Source organism: Haplochromis burtoni, unplaced genomic scaffold (assembly GCF_018398535.1).
Source record: "Haplochromis burtoni strain Fernald_Lab_line unplaced genomic scaffold, NCSU_Asbu1 Contig_133, whole genome shotgun sequence".
Taxonomy (NCBI): domain Eukaryota; kingdom Metazoa; phylum Chordata; class Actinopteri; order Cichliformes; family Cichlidae; genus Haplochromis; species Haplochromis burtoni.
The window spans coordinates 950115-968916 of NW_024582494.1; the positions used below are offsets into that span (position 1 = coordinate 950115).

The 18802-nt window shown below is 47.2% G+C and overlaps 1 protein-coding gene across 2 annotated transcripts in view; it reads right to left on the reverse strand.

Moving 5' to 3' along the window:
• Positions 1 to 15383, reverse strand: part of insrb (insulin receptor b) — a 70343-nt gene extending 54960 nt beyond the window's left edge. The window contains exons 1-2 of one of the 2 annotated variants that reach the window (XM_042224272.1): positions 14733 to 15383; positions 14032 to 14182 (exon numbers count right to left, since the gene is read on the reverse strand). In XM_042224272.1, coding sequence (XP_042080206.1) covers positions 14032 to 14125 — 94 coding nt within the window. In that variant the 5' untranslated portion in view covers positions 14126 to 14182; positions 14733 to 15383. Of the gene's footprint in view, positions 1 to 14031 lie in introns of both variants that reach the window. The other variant, XM_014336389.2, reaches the window with a different exon arrangement.
• Between the last annotated feature and the right edge of the window lie 3419 nt (positions 15384 to 18802).

Consider the following 18802-nt stretch of genomic DNA (forward strand, 5'->3'; position numbering starts at 1 on the left):
AGGCCATTTAACCTGACTAGCGAAAGACGGCGGTGGGTTTGAAAACGATTTGCCGGGAGTCCGGTGTTCTCACGGCTCTAGTGAGCCTTGCCCCCGGCTAGCTATCGAGCTAGTGGGTAACAGACGTCTTTTGTGATCTTTTGGGATCTTACAAAGCTTCAAACGACGCGTCGACTGTTAAATCAGTCGTCGATGATTTTGATAGTCGACGCAGCCCTAACACACACACACACGTCTACCCAAGTTCATCTACAACACATAAAAACATCAAAGGTTTTAAAATATTTAAATATTTATTTCTATTTAAAGTATAAATAAAAGGATTCAACAGGTTCAATAAATCCACATTTTCATTTAACATTTGGACGCCAGCTTCTGGTGTTAAAGAACACAACAAATAAAACCCAATAAAACGAATGCAGGTGGGACAATGACCGTGATCCCTCTACAGCCCACACCGACACAGAGGACCACCCACCAGGGAACAGCCCGGAGCCCTCACTACACGTACAGCATCTCATAATTACAATAACAACCCAATTAGCCACTAATGAACGGGGGGGGGGATAACAGAGCACTTGCTGAAATGTTCTGTACCACACTGCAGACCTCTATAGGAGACATGTGGGCCATCCACCCGCCTGCCTCGTCTGTTTGACACTTAATTTGGCAGCAGGAATGAAGAGGAGGAGGGAGGTATATTTGGGGGGGGGGTCAAACAAACAGAAAGAGCAGAGAGAAGCTTGGATTTTAAGTGAAGTTGGTGCGTTAGAGCCTTTAAAAGGAGATTAAAGGCTGAATCAGAAAAGTTTGTCCTCTTGTTGCTTGAACAGTTACGAGGCTTATCAACGTGAATAAACTGTTGCAGTTTAGTCGGTGGTTTCTGTTGCTTTAATGATAGTTTGGGAGCATCAGGAAGAAGCAGAGGATTATCTAGGAACAGCTTCAGAGGTCCGTCGCAACCAACCAATGACGTGTGACTATTCAGTTAGCATGAGCCCAGCTAATAGCTAATGCTGTGATGAGTGAGCCAAGTTTGGCTAACAACAAACCTAACTTGATACAGCGCAGACCTACGACACCACAGCAACATGACTGGTCAGTGCTGATCCTGGATCAACACCAAACACACCACAATCCTGCCTCAATACAAAAAGACCTGACTTTTCTTTAGCTAAACACCAAATGTATAACTCAATATATAAGTTATGGAGGACAACATATGACCTGTGCTGGATCACAGTAACCTCTGACAGCTTTAAATCAGCACAGACTGTTTTAATAAGTGTGAAAAAGTGCGCTCTGTGATTAACTGTCACCCTAAATCAGTCGTTCTCAAACTGAAGGCCCGAGAAAGATCAGGCGACTTCTAAATTGGGACATGCACGCTGCTCTGTTTCGTTACTGCCTCTTCACCTCAGACGTGAAGCAGAACGAGCCCAACATCCTCTGTCCAGCTCGGCGAGCTCGGGTACGTCTGGTGCAGCCGAGGTCGCGTACCCGCTCTCTCGGACAGAAACTGCTATTCGGCGAGCTCTCACAGCTGCGACCTGCATTATAGCGTAGCTACGATTTCAGGCAGATTCTTCCCTTATTTTTAGAATTGTGCCCCCTGCAGAAAATGTAATATGCAGCAGCTAACGGTGATGAAAGCGTATCACGGTGGCGTGCAGGCTGCCCTCTATCGCCCGTGGACTGCAGCCTGAGTCCAGAGCGACGGAGGGCAGCCTGCACTTAAAGTGAAACCAGACCGGTCTAGCATGAAACCAGGTGGCAGCTAACTCTGGACTGTGAGAAGTTTCCTCTCGCTGTCAGCTTAGGCACATGCTGCCCCTGATGAGGTGATCTGCTGATTATAGATATGTCAGCAGCTCAGTTGCTGAACAAACCCCAGGGGAGGGAACGTGCGGTCGCGGTGCCAAGTGGACTGCCAGTGGAAAAATGCGTTTGTTTGTTAATACAACTGTGGAAAGTCCTGAGAAGTAAAGCCAGCTCCCCGTGCGCCCACTGCCAAGCTGTGGCTTCACAGTGAAAAACGATGCCGAGAAATTGCATGAAAGGCATTTTGATTAGCGTGTACCAACATGTACCTCCAAAACAAAGAGAACTGAGGACCAGAATAACAGTACGTGAGCCAGGGAGGGAGGGGGCATTTGAATAGTGGAAATAGGCTCAGAGCCACCAATAACAAAAACACACACAGAAAAATATTCAAATCTATTTTCTATTAAGAAAAAGTGGGAACGAAACGAGAAAGCGGAGCTAACGCGTGCACGGAGACCGTCCTGCACTCGAGGCAGCCGAGGACACCAGATAAAGGTGGAGGGAGGGCAGGGTGGAGGCAGTGTGTGGGTTGGAGCACCTGTTCCTCTATTGCCTCAGCTTCCCATTGAGGAACATGGCAGAAAGGAGTCGGCCTATTTATACACAACGCTGGGTCCCGTTACAGCTGTGGCGCGGGGCCAGGCTGCGGCAGATTGAAGCGGGTAGAAAAGGGCAACATGCGCTGCCCTGCGCTGTCAGATGGTTTGCCAACACAAGAGGCCCAAATCAGATCGCACTGGTGACTCTGGCTCGCCTCCTTCCCTTTTACCTTCCAGCACTGGCAAAGAGTAGAGAAGGAAAAAAGGAGAGCGCAGACAGAGGGAGACAAAGAAGCGAGGTGCTGTGTGACGGCGAGTCACCGTTTTCAAAACCAGCGGCGACTGCGTGAAACCAGCCACACGTGAGAGTGAATCCCGTCCTGTTGCTGCTGTGCCAAAGAAACGAACGTTTGTGCCCGTGTGCGCAGCTTTTTCCAAAACGTTCAGTTTTACTAAAAAGCAAACTGCACCTGCGAGCACTCGTTAACAGCCACATACAATCACATGGATCTGCAGTCAGTTGAAAGTCGACCACACCAGGTGACACTGCAACATATAAAAAGCATTGTGGGCAATCCTGACATAGTCAAAGCATTTTGGAGCCGACGCAGGACCGACTGTGGAACGGGAGCAGGTAATCAACTGCAGACAGACAACACACACACACACACACACACACACACACACACACACACACACACACAGTGAGTAATGCAAGAAACATCTGATGATCCTTTTCATCTTCCTACGTTAGCGAGCTCAGCGTCTTAGTGCGGTGAGCCTCGGCCTGAGAGGGAGGCAGCCGGGGCTCAGTTACCCTGTTTGACTTGCAGCCACAACGGCAGCAGCTGCAGGGCTCGGCCCCACCAGCCCCACCAACGCTTTGACCCACAAACCAGAGCTACACATGAGGCTGGAGGAGCTACGCCTGCCTGGTGGCCCTGCCAAATCTGCTCCTTCTATCCCCGTACGGCTCCCTCGCTCTCTCTTTCTTCTTCCGACCCGTCTGCTGCCTCAGACATGAGACATTTCCAACACTAAACTCCTTCATTAAGCACTGTTTATGCTTCAGCATTAGGAAACAAAAAAGAAAGACAATGCAATAGCTGTGATTACACAGCTGCCCGCGCCGTAGCTCGGCGTGGAAATGGCTCTTCTACACGCTGAGCTTCTAATGTCCGGCTCCAGTTTAGGGGTTTTAGCTGAGGTATTCCCCGTGTGGTGAATGGATGAGTAAGCTCATCCCAGGCATGGCAAATCCTATCGATTTGACTGGATTGCTGCTTGTCTGCCAACTCCAAGCTCCAGCTGAATCCAGCATTTGTTCCAAGCAAAGAGCAGGAGGGGGAAGGCAAAAACCAACACACAGGCAGAGAGGGGAAGAAATGATTTGACTCTAACTGCACTGAAATGAAACTCCAGCTGCTCGCGTAACGGGAATGTGTGTGTGTGTGTGTGTGTGTGTGTGTGTGTGTGTGTGTGTGTGTGTGTGTGTGTGTGTGTGTGTGTGGCTGAAACTATGAGGAGGGACGAGTCAAGTTAAAACGCAGGACGTGGGAACGGAAGGACGAAAGGAAAGAAGCAGACAGAAGACGGAGAGCGCAACGACTACCAAGACATCAGATTTGATGTCCGAAGGGTCGATAAACACGGACGGAAAACGGTAGAAAGCAGAGGCCGGAGGGACGGCGAGCAGAGCGGCCGGCGTCCGTGTAATGGTCCGTTTGTCTGCACCGTAGGACCACCGGCTCTCACTGGCTGCTGCAGGAAAACCTCGAAGCACACGGACATTTGCACAAATATGCAGACACACATGCTTGCCTCCCTCCTTCACTTCTTTCCATATCTCTCCCTCCCTCCCCCTTTTCCATTGCTCGGCCTGTGCCCGCAGTCTTGGTGCCTCCTTCCATTTATCGAAGCACAAACACGCCGCCAATCTGCAGAAACCCAGCCTCCCACCTTTAAACGTCACGTTCATATCGGTACACGCTGAGCAGCGGTGTGATCAATAAACTTTTCATTTATCAGAAATATCCCCTCATCCTGTTTGCTTTTCCATACGGAACATCTACGAGCGTGCTATATAAGTATTTCTGGCATTTAATACTGACATCATGTTAATGTTCACGCAGCCCAACCAGCCAACAAATCGCTGGCTGTTACCTAGCCTCTGACAGACAGGCCCCTGAGTGGAGCGTCTGTGGCCACGGCGGTATTGTAAAACGACTTCCATTCATTACGCTGTCATTTAACAGCGAGGCATAATTCAATATGGCCTCCTTTAACTATAACGGAATTAGGGACGCTTGATGCGGCCTCATAAACTGGTCGCAGGCACTCCATCTCTATGTCCCCTTTCACAGCGTCTTGGCATCGGCCTCTGGCCCGTCGACAGCCTCGGCTCCACTCAGCCGCTCCTTTTACTCCGTGCTGTTTACGGGGAGGAGACTGTGTGGCCCTCTGTACTAACCAGATTTAACTTATTCACACCAAAAAGCTGAATTCCTTTCGTTCCTTTGGGTCTGACTGGACCTCGTCTCTACAGGGAAATAACGCCCGCCCACGGGTCGTTTGTGCAGTCGTGCTGTGACAGTTTCGATAAGGGAGACGCCGCCGGGTTTGCTCCGCAGGCCCAACTAATCAATGTTAAAGCTTAGACATAAACGTGTTCCTTCATGCTGAATAAGCCAATCGGAGCAGAGTTGTAAATCTGGGGCCCGTGGACTCAGCTCCACGCTGACACACCCCTGGTGTGTTTAACATGAGGAAGCAATGAGAGCTGAAGAAGGTTACCGCTTTAGGAACATGCAGGCCGAGCAAGCATCTGAGGAAAGTTTCTGATGCTCTGGATAAAAGAAGAGTGCAGCCAAAAAAGAAAAGACTGAAACAAATTCGGCGCCGTCAGCGTTTCACGTACGTCACCGTCACACACTCTGCAGACACTTCTATTAGATACTCCTTGGTAGTACCAGACCTTGGAGGTTGGTGCACTGTGGGCATAAATGAATGCCCGTTCCAACACATAACAACCATCAGCCCGAATCGTGGCTGCAAGGCAGGATGGATGCACGCTTCCTTCTCGTTATGCCAAATTCAGACCCTACCAGCCAACTGCAGCCGCACAAACAGACTCATCAGATCAGTGATATGAATCAAACGAGCTCATGTTCTTGGCTGACAGTGCTACCTGCTGTGGTCTTCTGCTGCTGTAGCCGACCTGCTTCAAGGCTGAACGGTGCTGTGAGTTCAGAGATGCTCTTCCAAAGTATCAGGTCATCTCTGATCTCTGACATCAACAAGGCATTTTCACACTATGGTTTAAATAAAAGTGAGCCAGGATCACCAAATTAAGTGTGCAATAAAAGGACCTCTTCAGGTGTTCGGTCGTGCTTGTTTTTGCACGTTCAGTTCAGCTAAACTGCAGCCTGTCTGCACTTTCAATTAAGGATCTCATTTTCTTTTCTACAGCCCAGCATCAGCAGGGCTGAACCTACAGCTGTTTTCTAATAACTCTCTCAGTTTCCCTTAAATCCTCTGACAATATCGGTTTCTACAGGTCGAGAGTCATGACTCACTCACGTCTGTAGCTCAGCAGCTGTGAGTCATGTATCTATACACTCCCCACGGTTGGTCGTTTGATCCAGAACAAATCTGAGGCGGCTCAACTGATTAGCTGTAAACGTTCTCCAGATTTAACAAAAACGTCCCCGAGCAAACGTATTCTGGTGTTAGTAGCTCCGTTACTGCACGTGTGACTGCCTGAAGGTCACCTGTTACTCAATGAAATCATCGACACTCCTAAAACGCAGAAACAGTTCACGGTTCAGCCGATAGTTTTGTGAAGCGAGGCCAGATTCTGACTTTGGCTTCATGAAGTGGTGCAGAGGTGGAGTGAACAGAGGAGGGGATGTAATCAATTCATCCAGACAATCAAGATCAAACAGCTGTTGCCCTGCATTGTGTTATAAACCCAGCATCTTCTTTTGATTTCCACCATAAAAGCACAAACTCGCTCACTGATCAGTTCAGCTTCAGCCAACATGACAAAGAGAACCTTTGGTCAAAAAGGTCCATCTGGAAAATGGCTGTGACCTCCTCTGCTGGAGGTGGTGCAGGTGGTAGTCTCCACCTCTGTTTCCAGCTGTTGTAACGCTGCTGCAGAGAAGTGGCTGCGCACTACAGCAGCGGTGCCCAACCCCCGGGCCGCGGGCCAGTCCGTCAGTCGTTTGGTGCCGGTCCGCGAGAATTGAGCCTTCGGTGTTAAATTTACGGTTTTCAGGGTTTTTATCGTTAACTCCGTTTCTCTGGGTCTTTCCCGTGTTGTAGTTGTGCGTCTTATTTTGAAAGAAATATTTACCCGTTACCATAGCGACCAGAGAGCATTAAGGACGCTGCTAATAAACTTACACAGTGAATTCTCATTTATTATTATATTTACAAAATGCCAACGTTTTTGTCTCGGCCGTATCATTTTGTCTTGTTGCATTTATCCACAACACCTTAACGGCCGGTCCGTGACAACAGTGTGCGTCCGTGGCCGCTGCAGGACGTTATCACAGAAGATCTGCTGCAGCTGAGGAACCGCAGTCTTTAAGCAGGACTCCTGTGGGTGTTTGTGATCATGCAAAACTGAAGAGTGAATCACAGTCTGCATTTATCACAGGATTATTAATCAATTGCATCACTTCTTTTACTGCAGCAAGCCTGAGACAGAATTTAGCTTGAAGGTGCTGTTATTGACAGACCGTGGGCGAGTTAGGGCCCGATCAGTACAGGGCTGATTGTGGAAGGAGACAAGATGCTCACACTTCAAGTGCTTTTAAATATAAAACAATCACGAACGATTAGGTTGCTTATGGTAGACATCTGCCTTAGGTTAGAAGAGGGGGGAAAGCCACGGCTGGCACCTTAAATCATCAGTCTCCACAATCACACATTAAAATGTATAACCGGCTTCAGTGCAGTGGGACGTGTCTTTAGACAGGAAGAGGCTGGGTCTGCAGGGTCTGTCACTTACTGCCAGCACAGCTAGTGCTGTCACCATAGCAACGCATCTCATGCTACTTGATCAGGACAAAAACAGAGACCCCAACCCGGCACACGAGTCGCCGAACACTAAACGTGTACGCGTGAGCTCTCGTAAAAAGGACACAAACATGTGCAGACACACGTAGCCACAACGCAGCAAACAACATCATCTTAGAGGGCCACGTGATGCGGCGCACAACCTGCAGGTGAACACGTTAAGCATCACTTAGACCCAGCTGGAGCAGGCGGGGTTAATAAGAGAAAGCAAATAAAAAGAGAGGCGTCAAATGGATGCTGTTCACACCTTTAAGAGGCCTGAAAGAGGAGGCTTTCCCACAGCGCAGAGCAGGTGTGTGCATGCGTGGAAGAAAGGTCTGCAGGCTGTGTGCATCTGCAGTGTGAAGGAAAACAAACGAGCCCAGGGCGGCGAACCCGCTTACCCCTGAGCGTGAAACGAAGGGAAGGAAGGAGGCTCGAGTTTAAAGGAGGAGAGGAAGGAGGGATAGAGGGAGCAGAAGCTGTCGTGGAGGAAACATGAAAAGCTGCATCACTTTTTAACATCTTCCATTGTTTCACGTGATATTTAAAAGGCTGCTGTATCCACATCACCCAGAAATGTCAAACTCAGAAACGTGGCCCATACACACACTGCAGGACAACATTTAATGAGGTCAGATATTAACTGTAACAGCTGAGCAGAAGAGTCTTTTCCCGCCTTCTCTTTTCAAACTCAGAAGCTTTGTTCATCTTTTATGTACAGTCTATGCAGCTGTCATTCAAATGGTAAATGGCCTGTATTTGTATAGCGCTTTACTCGTCCTTAAGGACCCCAAAGCGCTTTACACATCCAGTCATCCAGTCATCCACACACTGGTGATGGCAAGCTACATTGTAGCCACAGCCACCCTGGGGCGCACTGACAGAGGCGAGGCTGCCGGACACTGGCGCCACCGGGCCCTCTGACCACCACCAGTAGGCAACGGGTGAAGTGTCTCGCCCAAGGACACAACGACCGAGACTGTCCAAGCCGGGGCTCGAACCGGCAACCGTCCGATTACAAGACGAACTTCCAACTCTTGAGCCACGATCGCCTCAGACCACAGATGTGATTCGTTGCCTGAAATCTGCAAAAGCATTAGTTGCTAATGTTGTTGGCATTTACAGTCAGATATGTCCACCATTGATTTCTCTCTGCAACACTCGTCACCTTCGTTTATCGTTTGGTCCCTGAGCCCAGTAACTGATCTGACAGCACGACTGTGTGCTTGCAGTTACATTAACTGCCAGCAGCCTCACTGGGCGCCAAACAGACGCTTTTCAGTCACATGACAGGCCTCCATGTTCTGTCCATATCGCTCCAATGGCCTAAAGCGGGGACGTGACAGTAAATCCAGACTCGCGTGTCACAAACTGCAAAGACGTTTGATAAACGTTTCGTCTCCTGCTGGGCTTCATGTCGTCTCTGATGCAGACGTTACCATTGCTTTATAAACTGGCCCAAACAGTATTGCAGATGTACAAATCTGTAACTGGGATCAATTAAGCTGCTACGCTTTTTTTGAAAGCCAAAGAATGAGAAATCAGTTGCACGGCCTTATTCGGTTTATTGTCTCATCTGCAAAACATCCCTTTGTTGATCCCTGCGTTACGGGACTGGCTCAGCTTGGAGTTTACAGTGTGAAGTCCCCAACGGTTAAAATAGGGCAGATCCAAACAGCAACAAGGACTATCAAATCAGATTGTTGCAGCATGGCGTAACGGCGCGCTGCGTGTTCATGTGTGTGTGGGTGTGACCCCATCCCTCCCCTCTCAGCTAGACCACATTTCTGTGCAGTGAGCAGGGGTTTACATAAACGGTCACACTCCTCTATCTAGGAATGGGAGTCAGGGAGGAGGGCATCGGCTAGGCTTTGTGTTTAAAAACAACAACCTATCACGGCGCTGGCAGCCTGCGATGGGCTGGAAACACGTCACCTGATCACGGCGACGGCCGTTAGATGTTACAGCGTGGTTTCCTCTTCGTAATGAAAGGTTTATGTCGGGATCAACGCGTTTTGACTGTTTGCTTATTTTGCAAGGTGACAGCAGCGCGGCAACATTTGCCTCCTAGCATGTTACGACTGGCTAAAATTAAGATTGGGGATGATTTTTCTGACATCTGGCACTTCTGAGCAAATTCCCAGGAAATCAGTGTGGTGAGCCATCGTCCCTGAAGTCACAGTGAGCGCAAAATCATTCAGAAAGTCTGCCTAAGACTCATTTACCAAATACTTTCATGCTTTGTTCTGTTTGGAGACAGCATCTCTAAAAGCAACCTGTGTGTGGACACTAATACAGTGTTGTTAAACACACCACAGCAGCCGTTGTGTTATTTTCAGTGTTTAACATCCAATAAAATCTGCTGCTCTGCTTTGGGAGGCCTTTGGCTGAAGATTGAAACCCATCAACTGTATCGATATCAACACTGGTATCGGTATCGGATACCAGTAGTGCTGGTATTGGCACAGTATTGGAAAGTCACAATACCAGTAGTAAGCATCAAAACCAGTAAAATTGCACAATTTTCATTCACCGTGATTTAAAAAAAAAAGAAGAATTCCAAGTAATTACATTTAATAATAATGGATTGCATTTATTGCGCTTTCACCTGTATTAAAGTTTCAAATCAGTATCATGGTGGTTGGAGACCATTTCCACATCATTGTATAATAAGCACAGGTGCACATTTTGAGGTACGAGTGCACTTGTTGCCAAATCCAGTGATCTGATTGGTCAGATCTGTTTATTCAGATGTGCAACACCTGCATTACAGACGGGAGAGTCATTTTACGCATGAAATATTCACACAGATTTTACAGGCCTCTCTCTGGGAGAGACACCTGTCAGAGGAAACTCATTCCCACTGTTCATATCAGCAAGCTCCTCCTGTCAGTTACTACCCACCCTCATGACCACAGGTGACAGTGGGAACGTAGCTCGACGTGTAAAGCGACAGCCTTGATTTCACGCTCAGCTCTCCCCTCACTCGTGAGCAACACCCTAAAATTCTCCTAAACTTCTCTAATCGAGGTAGCAACTCGTTCCCAACTCAGAGTGGACCCTCCACCTCTGACCACCTACTACCTGCAGGTGTCTGAGGCTACTAACCATAGCCTCAGACACCTGCAGGTATGTAGTGTCAATCAGGCTTTATGTTTATTGCATTTGAAAAGTAAATCTAACATGTTAGCACAGTAATGATGTGCTGCAGAAATGCATTTACTCGGTGGCTCATCAAGCTGTGAATTTGTGGGAGTCAGAAGAGTCGTCTCGTGTTTTCCATCCCCCACTTGTTCCGCTGTTGATAAAAACTGCCGGGAACATGCACACAGTGGCAAGTTAGGAGAAGTTGAAAGGGATACTTGGAAAGATAAGAGCAAAGGAGGAAGCACTTAGCAAAGGCACCCCAACAGTTAATTTCCTGAAGCAGTACATATCGCCTTCCTGGCCAACACTCAGGAGCCAGTACACAGCCGGTGGAGGCTCAGTTCATGACCCCGATTGTCCACTGCCTCTGTGAACGAGGAACCGCGCGAAATGAACGGCAGCAACTTGCAATCAACGTCGAAGCCTTAAAGATTCAGTGTGTTGCCAATGAAACAGGCAGCACAGGCTGTTCCAGCAAACTCTGGTAAAGTGCAGGTGAATGCTAATGCTAAATTAGCCTGTACATACAGCTTTCTGTGTTTACACTTCTGTCTGACCACCTCAGACGTGAAGACTTCCTCTTCTTTCTTATCCAGAAGTCCGAGGACGTCCACACACCTGCGGTGTTTAGTCCCTTAAAATCAAACTCTTCTTTCTTTCCACTCATAAAGATGTGAAAGCAGTAATCGCACCCGGGTGCCGACCAAACAACCATACTGAGACCCTGTGGAGGACGTGGTCTCAGCAGCGTCTGTTTACCAACGTGAACCGACCTCAATCCGAACCGACAAGCAGGTTTACGCTGCAGGTTTGAGGAGGAATAACATTTCATAAGGATGAAGGTACTGTTAAATCGCAAAGGTGTGTACAGGTTTGCAACCAGCCGTGAAATGAATGTAAATTATCCATGTTGCTCCCGCCTCAGACACGCAAACTGAACGTTCTCGTGTGGTGACGTAGTGATGCATTTGGGTTCACTTGGATTTTTCTGCGTCAGGAAAAAAGCCACAAGTTTCACTTATTAACTGATGCGGACCAGAGGAAACGACCTCCGAGCGTGAAAACACGCCAACGCAGGCTTTTGTCAAAACAAACTGCCCATTTAAAAATGAAAAGAAACACCCATAAACATGTGGATGAAGCCTAATACAGTGTTCTCATCAACGCACACACAAATAAATATAAATAGAAGACATACATTGCCAGGAAGTAGGCTGGCCAGTAGCTGAAAAATGAGATCCTGCAGACAGCAAAGGGTGTCTGGGGCACATACTCGAAGTGAAACACACACACACCTACATGGTGGGCCACTTCAAAGACATTCCACAACGTGCACAGCATTGTCGGAAAATGCCAACGTGCACTTCACTGAAGAGTGCCTGAGTGTCCAAAAGGGGCTACAGACAAACTCGCAGACAAATGGAGGCCGAGCCTTCTCGATTTTTACAACAGCACGCGGTTCTCCATTAGCTGAGCTGTCAGAGCAACTCTTCAACTGCTCCTCCTGAATAAATGACACCGCTCTGGAGATTTGATTGAGGCCGCAAGAGGGGAAGAGCCAATCTGTGCGACCACGCTGGTTAAAGAAACACGGACGTGCACGTATGTATATTCATGCATGCTCACAAGCAGCACAGCCGTGCCTGACGGGGGCCAGAAGTGGGCAGTTGCACAACTTGTTTTTCACGAGTCAGACCAGGAGACAGCTCAGCGGCAACATCTGAACAACCTTTCCTGATTAACTGTGACAAATGGGCCAATCACAATCAAACAACAGCCTGTGAAAGCTGATTTGTTACATGTTTTCTGAGGTGCAGTCGGCTACGGCGTGGGTTATTTATCAGGACGGCTTCTTCTCGTTCTTGTGTCTGAGATGGAGGTATCAGGCAGCGTGTGGATCCAGAATGAAATATTCAAAGTATTTTGGTTGTTGCCCCGACCCCACCCCCTTTTTTTGGCGTAAACATCTCAAAAGTGCCAAATATGGTCACTTCCCAGAGTCCTCACAGCCAATGACATGTACCCCCTTCCCTGAGAGAGAGAGAGAGAGAGGGAAAAAAATAAAAAAGACCAGGAAGGAGGGGTACCAGCAGCCCGTCTCATAAGACCCCCTTTCAGGGGCCTCTGTTCTGTCTGCATACATGACCTGTGTAAAGTAGCCACATCGTTTCCTTTGAACCTGGCCGCCGGGAGCCATTTTAAGCAACACAACCTGAAGCTTGGAGAGTCCCACCATTGCTGACAAAAAGAAAAACAACAGGTTCCACTTTATGAATGGGTGCCCACACATTTACGTGGTCGACCTGCTCACTTGGACTAAGTTCACACACCCAGAAAAACAAAACACTCAGGCTTGGGCAACACGTCGTCCAAAAATCACTGAACACAAATCTCACAAGGATTAATGTGGGCCAAAGGTTAAACCGCTGACAAACACGCAAAATGTTCAATAATTGATTTCACAGGCGCTCCAGACTTTCTGTTTGTTTCACAACGACTCATTCATTCATTTAATTTGAGATATAAGACACAAGTGACCTATTATACAGAGAAATGTATCATCTAATGCGGCCTCACAGCTGGCCCTGCAATTCTCATTTCACTGAGATCACCCTTAAAAATAAGAAATAACACAAATAAGAAATACCAGAGTGGGCAACAGTGCTCATTAACTTCATTCGGCCCATAAAACGTGGGCTCAAGTATGGTGCACTGTGTCCCTGTGTTAAAGCACCAGCTGAAAACAAAACAGCGCACAGCTGGATCGTGATTAATCTGTGGCAATGCACATCTGTATAGCTGTAATCACCATCCGCGCTAATTCATTGATAAAAAGAAATGAAACCGAGGCGCAGACTCTGGGGAGGAAGATCTGGAGCGGAAGGCAGATGGAGGCTGTCCCGCCACCTATGCGGACACTTCTCAGCGGCTAATTTGTTTACGTCCAGGCTGCGTGTGCGCGTGAGAGGCCTAGCAAGGCTCGCAGGGCCAATCCTGCCGCCCCCAGTTTAGGCTCGCTGCCGCGGACCACCCTCGTCCAGTTACAGCCACTAATCTGACCCTCGGGTGGCGCATTTAGCGCGGGCCGCTAAAATATGTACCTTTAAGAGCCGGCACGAGAGGGGCGGGGTTTATTAGCCGATAATTAATATTTGTGCGCCAAGTTATCAGCCACACGCACAAAACTGAAATTACGAGCCCCTTAATTAGACCTGGAGGAGAATCTGAGCATGCGCCAAAATGAAAGCAACAGTCCCGTGACTCACATTATCACGCTGATTGATAAAAAGAAGAACATGCCCCCCCAGCAGTGACTGCAAGGTTCAAGAAAAACACACTATTGTATAATGCAAACATCTGCGCTTAGGACAGGGTCATTTCCCGCGAACACACACTTCACACTCGCGTGAAGTTATAAGTTATAAGAAGTCATTAAAAATGAAATAATACTCACTTTCTCCTTTTATTAGTCCACACTGGCATATAATGCAGGTGCACATGATAAACAACACCATCTGTGCTCGCAGTTTAAGCGTCAGCCGCCTCATTTTGGCTGGAGGGTAAGTTGTACTCGCTTCTTGAAGTCGTTCAAAAAAACTTCCAATCTTCAGGGAGAAATGTTTAAAGTGAACTAAGAAATTGCTAAAAACTTAAAAAGGTCCAATAAAGCCAGCCGATTTGAGGTTTCCTCCCCCTGTAAGGGGGTTATAAATTGATAACTGTCTTCTGTGCCAATTGTGTTATGTACGTGAGACACTAAATAACGTGATCCTGGGTTCTGGCGACACATGTGCGAGTAAAAAATTTCATTTTCCAGAAGTGAAGTCGACAGTCCACGTTCATCTGTTTGATTTTGGTGCCCCGCTAAATCAAGGGGGGGAAATGCTATTATTATTATTATTATTAATAATAATAATAATAATAATATCCCACACACAGACAGAGCTAGTTTGGAGATCCCCTAAGAAGGTCCGCTGGCCCCGGGCTCATTTCCCTGTAATGTGCCGCTCCAGTGAGGGAGGACCTCGGGAGGTATTTCAAAAACAAAACGCTGTGTTTTCCTCACGCAGACACGGGCTGGAGTTGTGAATAGCACCCCCAAAAAACACAGGCAGCCTTTGAGCTCTCGTTTTCTTTCAGAAGTCTTTATATCACCTCCTGCGTCCTGGTGTCTTCACACAAGCTCGTCTCCCTTTTCTTTGAGCAGGGAGCACATCCCAGGAAACTCCGGCAGGAAAAACGTGCAGCTTTCCTCGCTTCGACCTTCCTCTGAACTCCTTCACCCCCGCTGACCACCGCAAGCCCGTAAAAACGACAAAACGGCGGAGACGGGAAAACTAACTTGGAAAGGTTTGAAAAAACGCCACTTTGCTCTCACATTCCCCGCGAGGAGTAAAAGAAGCCAGAGAATAACAACAACAATGCCCGCATTCACCGTGCACGCTGCCGCCGTGAGGTGAGGGAAGTCGCCACACCACGCCGCCCGTTCCTTCCCTCAGATTAACGTTAGCTGGAGGGGGCTAAACGGCTAACGTTAGCTAGCTAATCCAAAACAAACGAGGTTTCGGTGTCGAGAGTTCAAAATCAGAATAAAATCAAAAACACGCTTAAAGTGAACAGTCCGAGTCCGCCAGCCCAGAAGAAAAGGACAGGAGAAAAAAACGATGAGGTAACGAAACGTACAAAAGACTTAAAAAGACGGGTCAAGTGTAAAAACTTGGATTCCCGTTTAGCGATCGCTCTCCCTCAGGTTCCCCCTCTTTCCGTCTCTCTCTCTGCGAGCCTCCCCACCAGTAAACAAGTCCTGCCAGTCACCTCAGCTGGGCCACGCAGGGTCTGCGGGAAAACCCGGAACGGAGCGCTTTGTGACACTGCGCTGCTCACTGCGCTCGCCGTCCTCGCATAGCAACACGTTTTATTACAAAAGCAGACACAACACAGGGAAATAATTAAAAAATATATAATTAATGTGGAATAAAATCAGATGAAGCAGAGCGAAGAGTCTGTGGACAAAATAATAGGAACACACTAGCCCAGACCAGTTTTACAGCTGCAGCAAATTATTTTCAAATTCTCTGCCTTTTATTTTATTAATAAACTGTTAATTAGCCCATCGGGAAAAAAACAAAAACATAAGAAATGCAAGTAAACGCACTATTTTCTGTAACATAAATGAATAGAGCTGATATTTAGATTAAATTTAGGGTTTTCTTATAAAATGAGAGAGCCACCAAAAAAACCAGTCAGTATCTTACCCACTATTCACTATATTTTACCAACATGCCCTTTAGACAGACAGATAGATAGGAAAAGATCACTTTATCTTTTTATTGAAGTAATATTTCGTACTTTAAATTACCAAAATAGCTTTCCTATACTGCAGTTAATCCCTTATACAAACATACTCTACACTCACCGGCCCCTTCGGTAATTACACCTGTTTAGCTGCTTAATAACGCAAATATCTAATCGGGGCTAGCAACTCCTGATGACCTGCTGAAGTTCAACGTGAGCAGCAGAATGGGGGGAAAGGTGATTGTTGGTGCCAGACGGGCGAGTCTGAATATTTAAGAAACTGCTGATTTGGGATTTTCCTGCACGATCATCTCTAGGGTTTACAGAGAATATGCTTAAAAATGCCTTGTTGTTTGGCCCGACTGCTTGGAGCTGATAACAAGGCAACAGTAAATCACATAAGCACTTGCTACAACATGCAGAAGAGCATCTCTGAATGCACAATATGAAGCAGATGGACTACAGCAGCAGAAGACCACACCGGGTCATTCTTGTCAGCTGAGAACAGGAAACGTCAGTCCACACAGGCTCACTCAAACTGGACGACAGAAGATTTGTAAAATGTTTCCTGGTCTGATGAGTCTTCACATCTGCTGCGACATTTGGATGGCAGTGTGGGAATTTGGTGTGAGCAACATTAAATCTTGGATTCGTCCTGCCTTCAGTCATTAGTTCAGGCGGGCTGTGTTCGTGTAATGGTGTGGGAGATCATTTTTTGGCACACTTTGGATCTCTGAGCATAATTTAAACACCACATCCTACCAGTGTATAGTTGGTGACCAGGTCCATCTCTTTCTGACCTCAGTATACCATCATCTGGTTGTGCTTCTATCAGGATAAGACGCCATGTCAGTTCATCAAGTTCAAATAATCTCACACTGTTTTCTTGAACGTGAATGTACTCAAAAGACTTCCACAGTCACCAGACATCAATCCAGTAGAGCAGGATGTGGTGGAAATTCCCACTGTGGATGTACAGCTGACAGACCTCAGCAGGACCGACCAAAATCTCTGAGGAACATTTCCAGCAACTCGTTGAAGGCAATCCCGAAGACAAAGGGTGGTCTGGAGAACGTGTACCTAAAGAAGTGGCCACCAATAATACACTGTACATGATGAGCCAATCAGGCGCTTGTTATTACATCTATACCATTCTGATAGAGATGATCAGGAACCCCTCCACCTCACTCATGAAAGCCACTGCTCAAGCAAACACTCACATTTATATTTGATTACCTGAGCTGGCCCAGCGCTTAAAGACATCACACAACAGGATCGTAGTGCCTGATGGGAACATTGGTCCCATTGTCATACACCAGTGACACTGTGGGCTAAACAAAGTCGGTCACCGAGGAGTGTAAACATTACACGCTGCCCAGGTTTTGGCAGCCAGAACATACCTGCAGTAAGAAAGCTAACATTGTTCCCTCAGGTTTGCATAGCAAATATCCTTATAATGAAACCAGCACTATTGACGAGGCTTGTCCTCACACAATACCTGGAAGTTTTTTTGTTTTTCCTTTTCCTCCTACAGGAAAGCTTCTGCCACAGTTTTTATCCACCTGAAACCAAGGCTGATATTTGTATAGAGCAGAACAACGGCTTCTTATTTATCACACAGAGGTGCGGTGTGTGTGCTTGGATGGGTACATACTGCTCTGCTCCACTAAAGGCTTGTGGCGCGGGCTCGTTGTTAATCTTAGGAATGTTGTTACCCGGTGAACAGAGTAAATGAGGTCTTAGTGAGATTAAATGTCACAGGTCTGAAGGACTAAGTTTGTGGAATCTACTCCAAACAGATCTCTTTGTGGTGGTCACGCTGTCTGACGCCAGCTGGAGGCACGCACATGCCTCCTCTCCTCACGCTTGTCCCGCTCGCTCTCAGGTGCTGTGCGTAGCGCCAGTTTATTTTCTTTTTCAGTGGGAGCAGAATAGGTTGAGTGAATGGCTTTTTATCCCACTAACCTACCTAGAGTGCTGTTAGATGAGTCTACACATGCAGCTCCTGCTCTGTACTATGAATTCATTTGAGTAGCACCAAAAATAACCGCCAACTGCAAATGTCAAACAAGGACAAAGGGACACAACGTTGTGAACAAACAGGATTAAATCTGACCCGAGAGGCCAAGTGAACGGAGCTTTGTGCTACATCGGATGAACGTAACACACTTCTGAGGTCGTAAGGCTTTTTTCCGAGCTTTTGAAATTCCTCCTTATTTTCTCACCTCTCGCTCACAGTCAGAGCTCTCCACTGAGATATTGTGAAGCAGTAGCGCCTGCCGTGGATGGAGTGACATTTCTCTTTTTATCACAATGTCAGGGAAAAATTGAGTTTCCACCTGTCATTCAGACTAGATGACACGCAGTCATGGCTGAACCTCGACTCCCACTGCATCAGAAACACTATTCCTCAAGCCTCCTTCTTTATTTGATTGTATTTCTTCCTCTGGAAAACCGGCTCCCATATCCACATAGAAAACTGTCAGTGTTGCCACAACAAAAGATAAGAATTTCCTTTCTTTCTTTTTTTTAAATCAAGGTCTGTTTTGTTCACTCAGGTTCTAAAACGGTATCTGAAGTATAAACAAGTCAAGTGTTATTTTCAGCCAGACAGAGTCTTCTTTGTAAAACCCAAAACAGAAATGTCCTCAAGCAGGAGGCGACTGTGCCGAAGTTCAGCACGAAGGCCAGAGCTCCGGTTTGCCAACGACTCCTGCAAAGCTTCTCATTCGATAAGCCAGTTGGAAAGTTGTTGCTGACTAATTTGTACCCAGCAGTGGACATTCTGGTTTTGTGCAACGATACCTTGCTCACCGTATGTTTACAAAAAAGATGACTCTGTGTAAAATAAGTACAAAGAAGGACAAAAACAAGCCTGTGCAAATGCAAGAACTCACTGTGGAAACTACAACATTTCAAGCTCGCCTCCT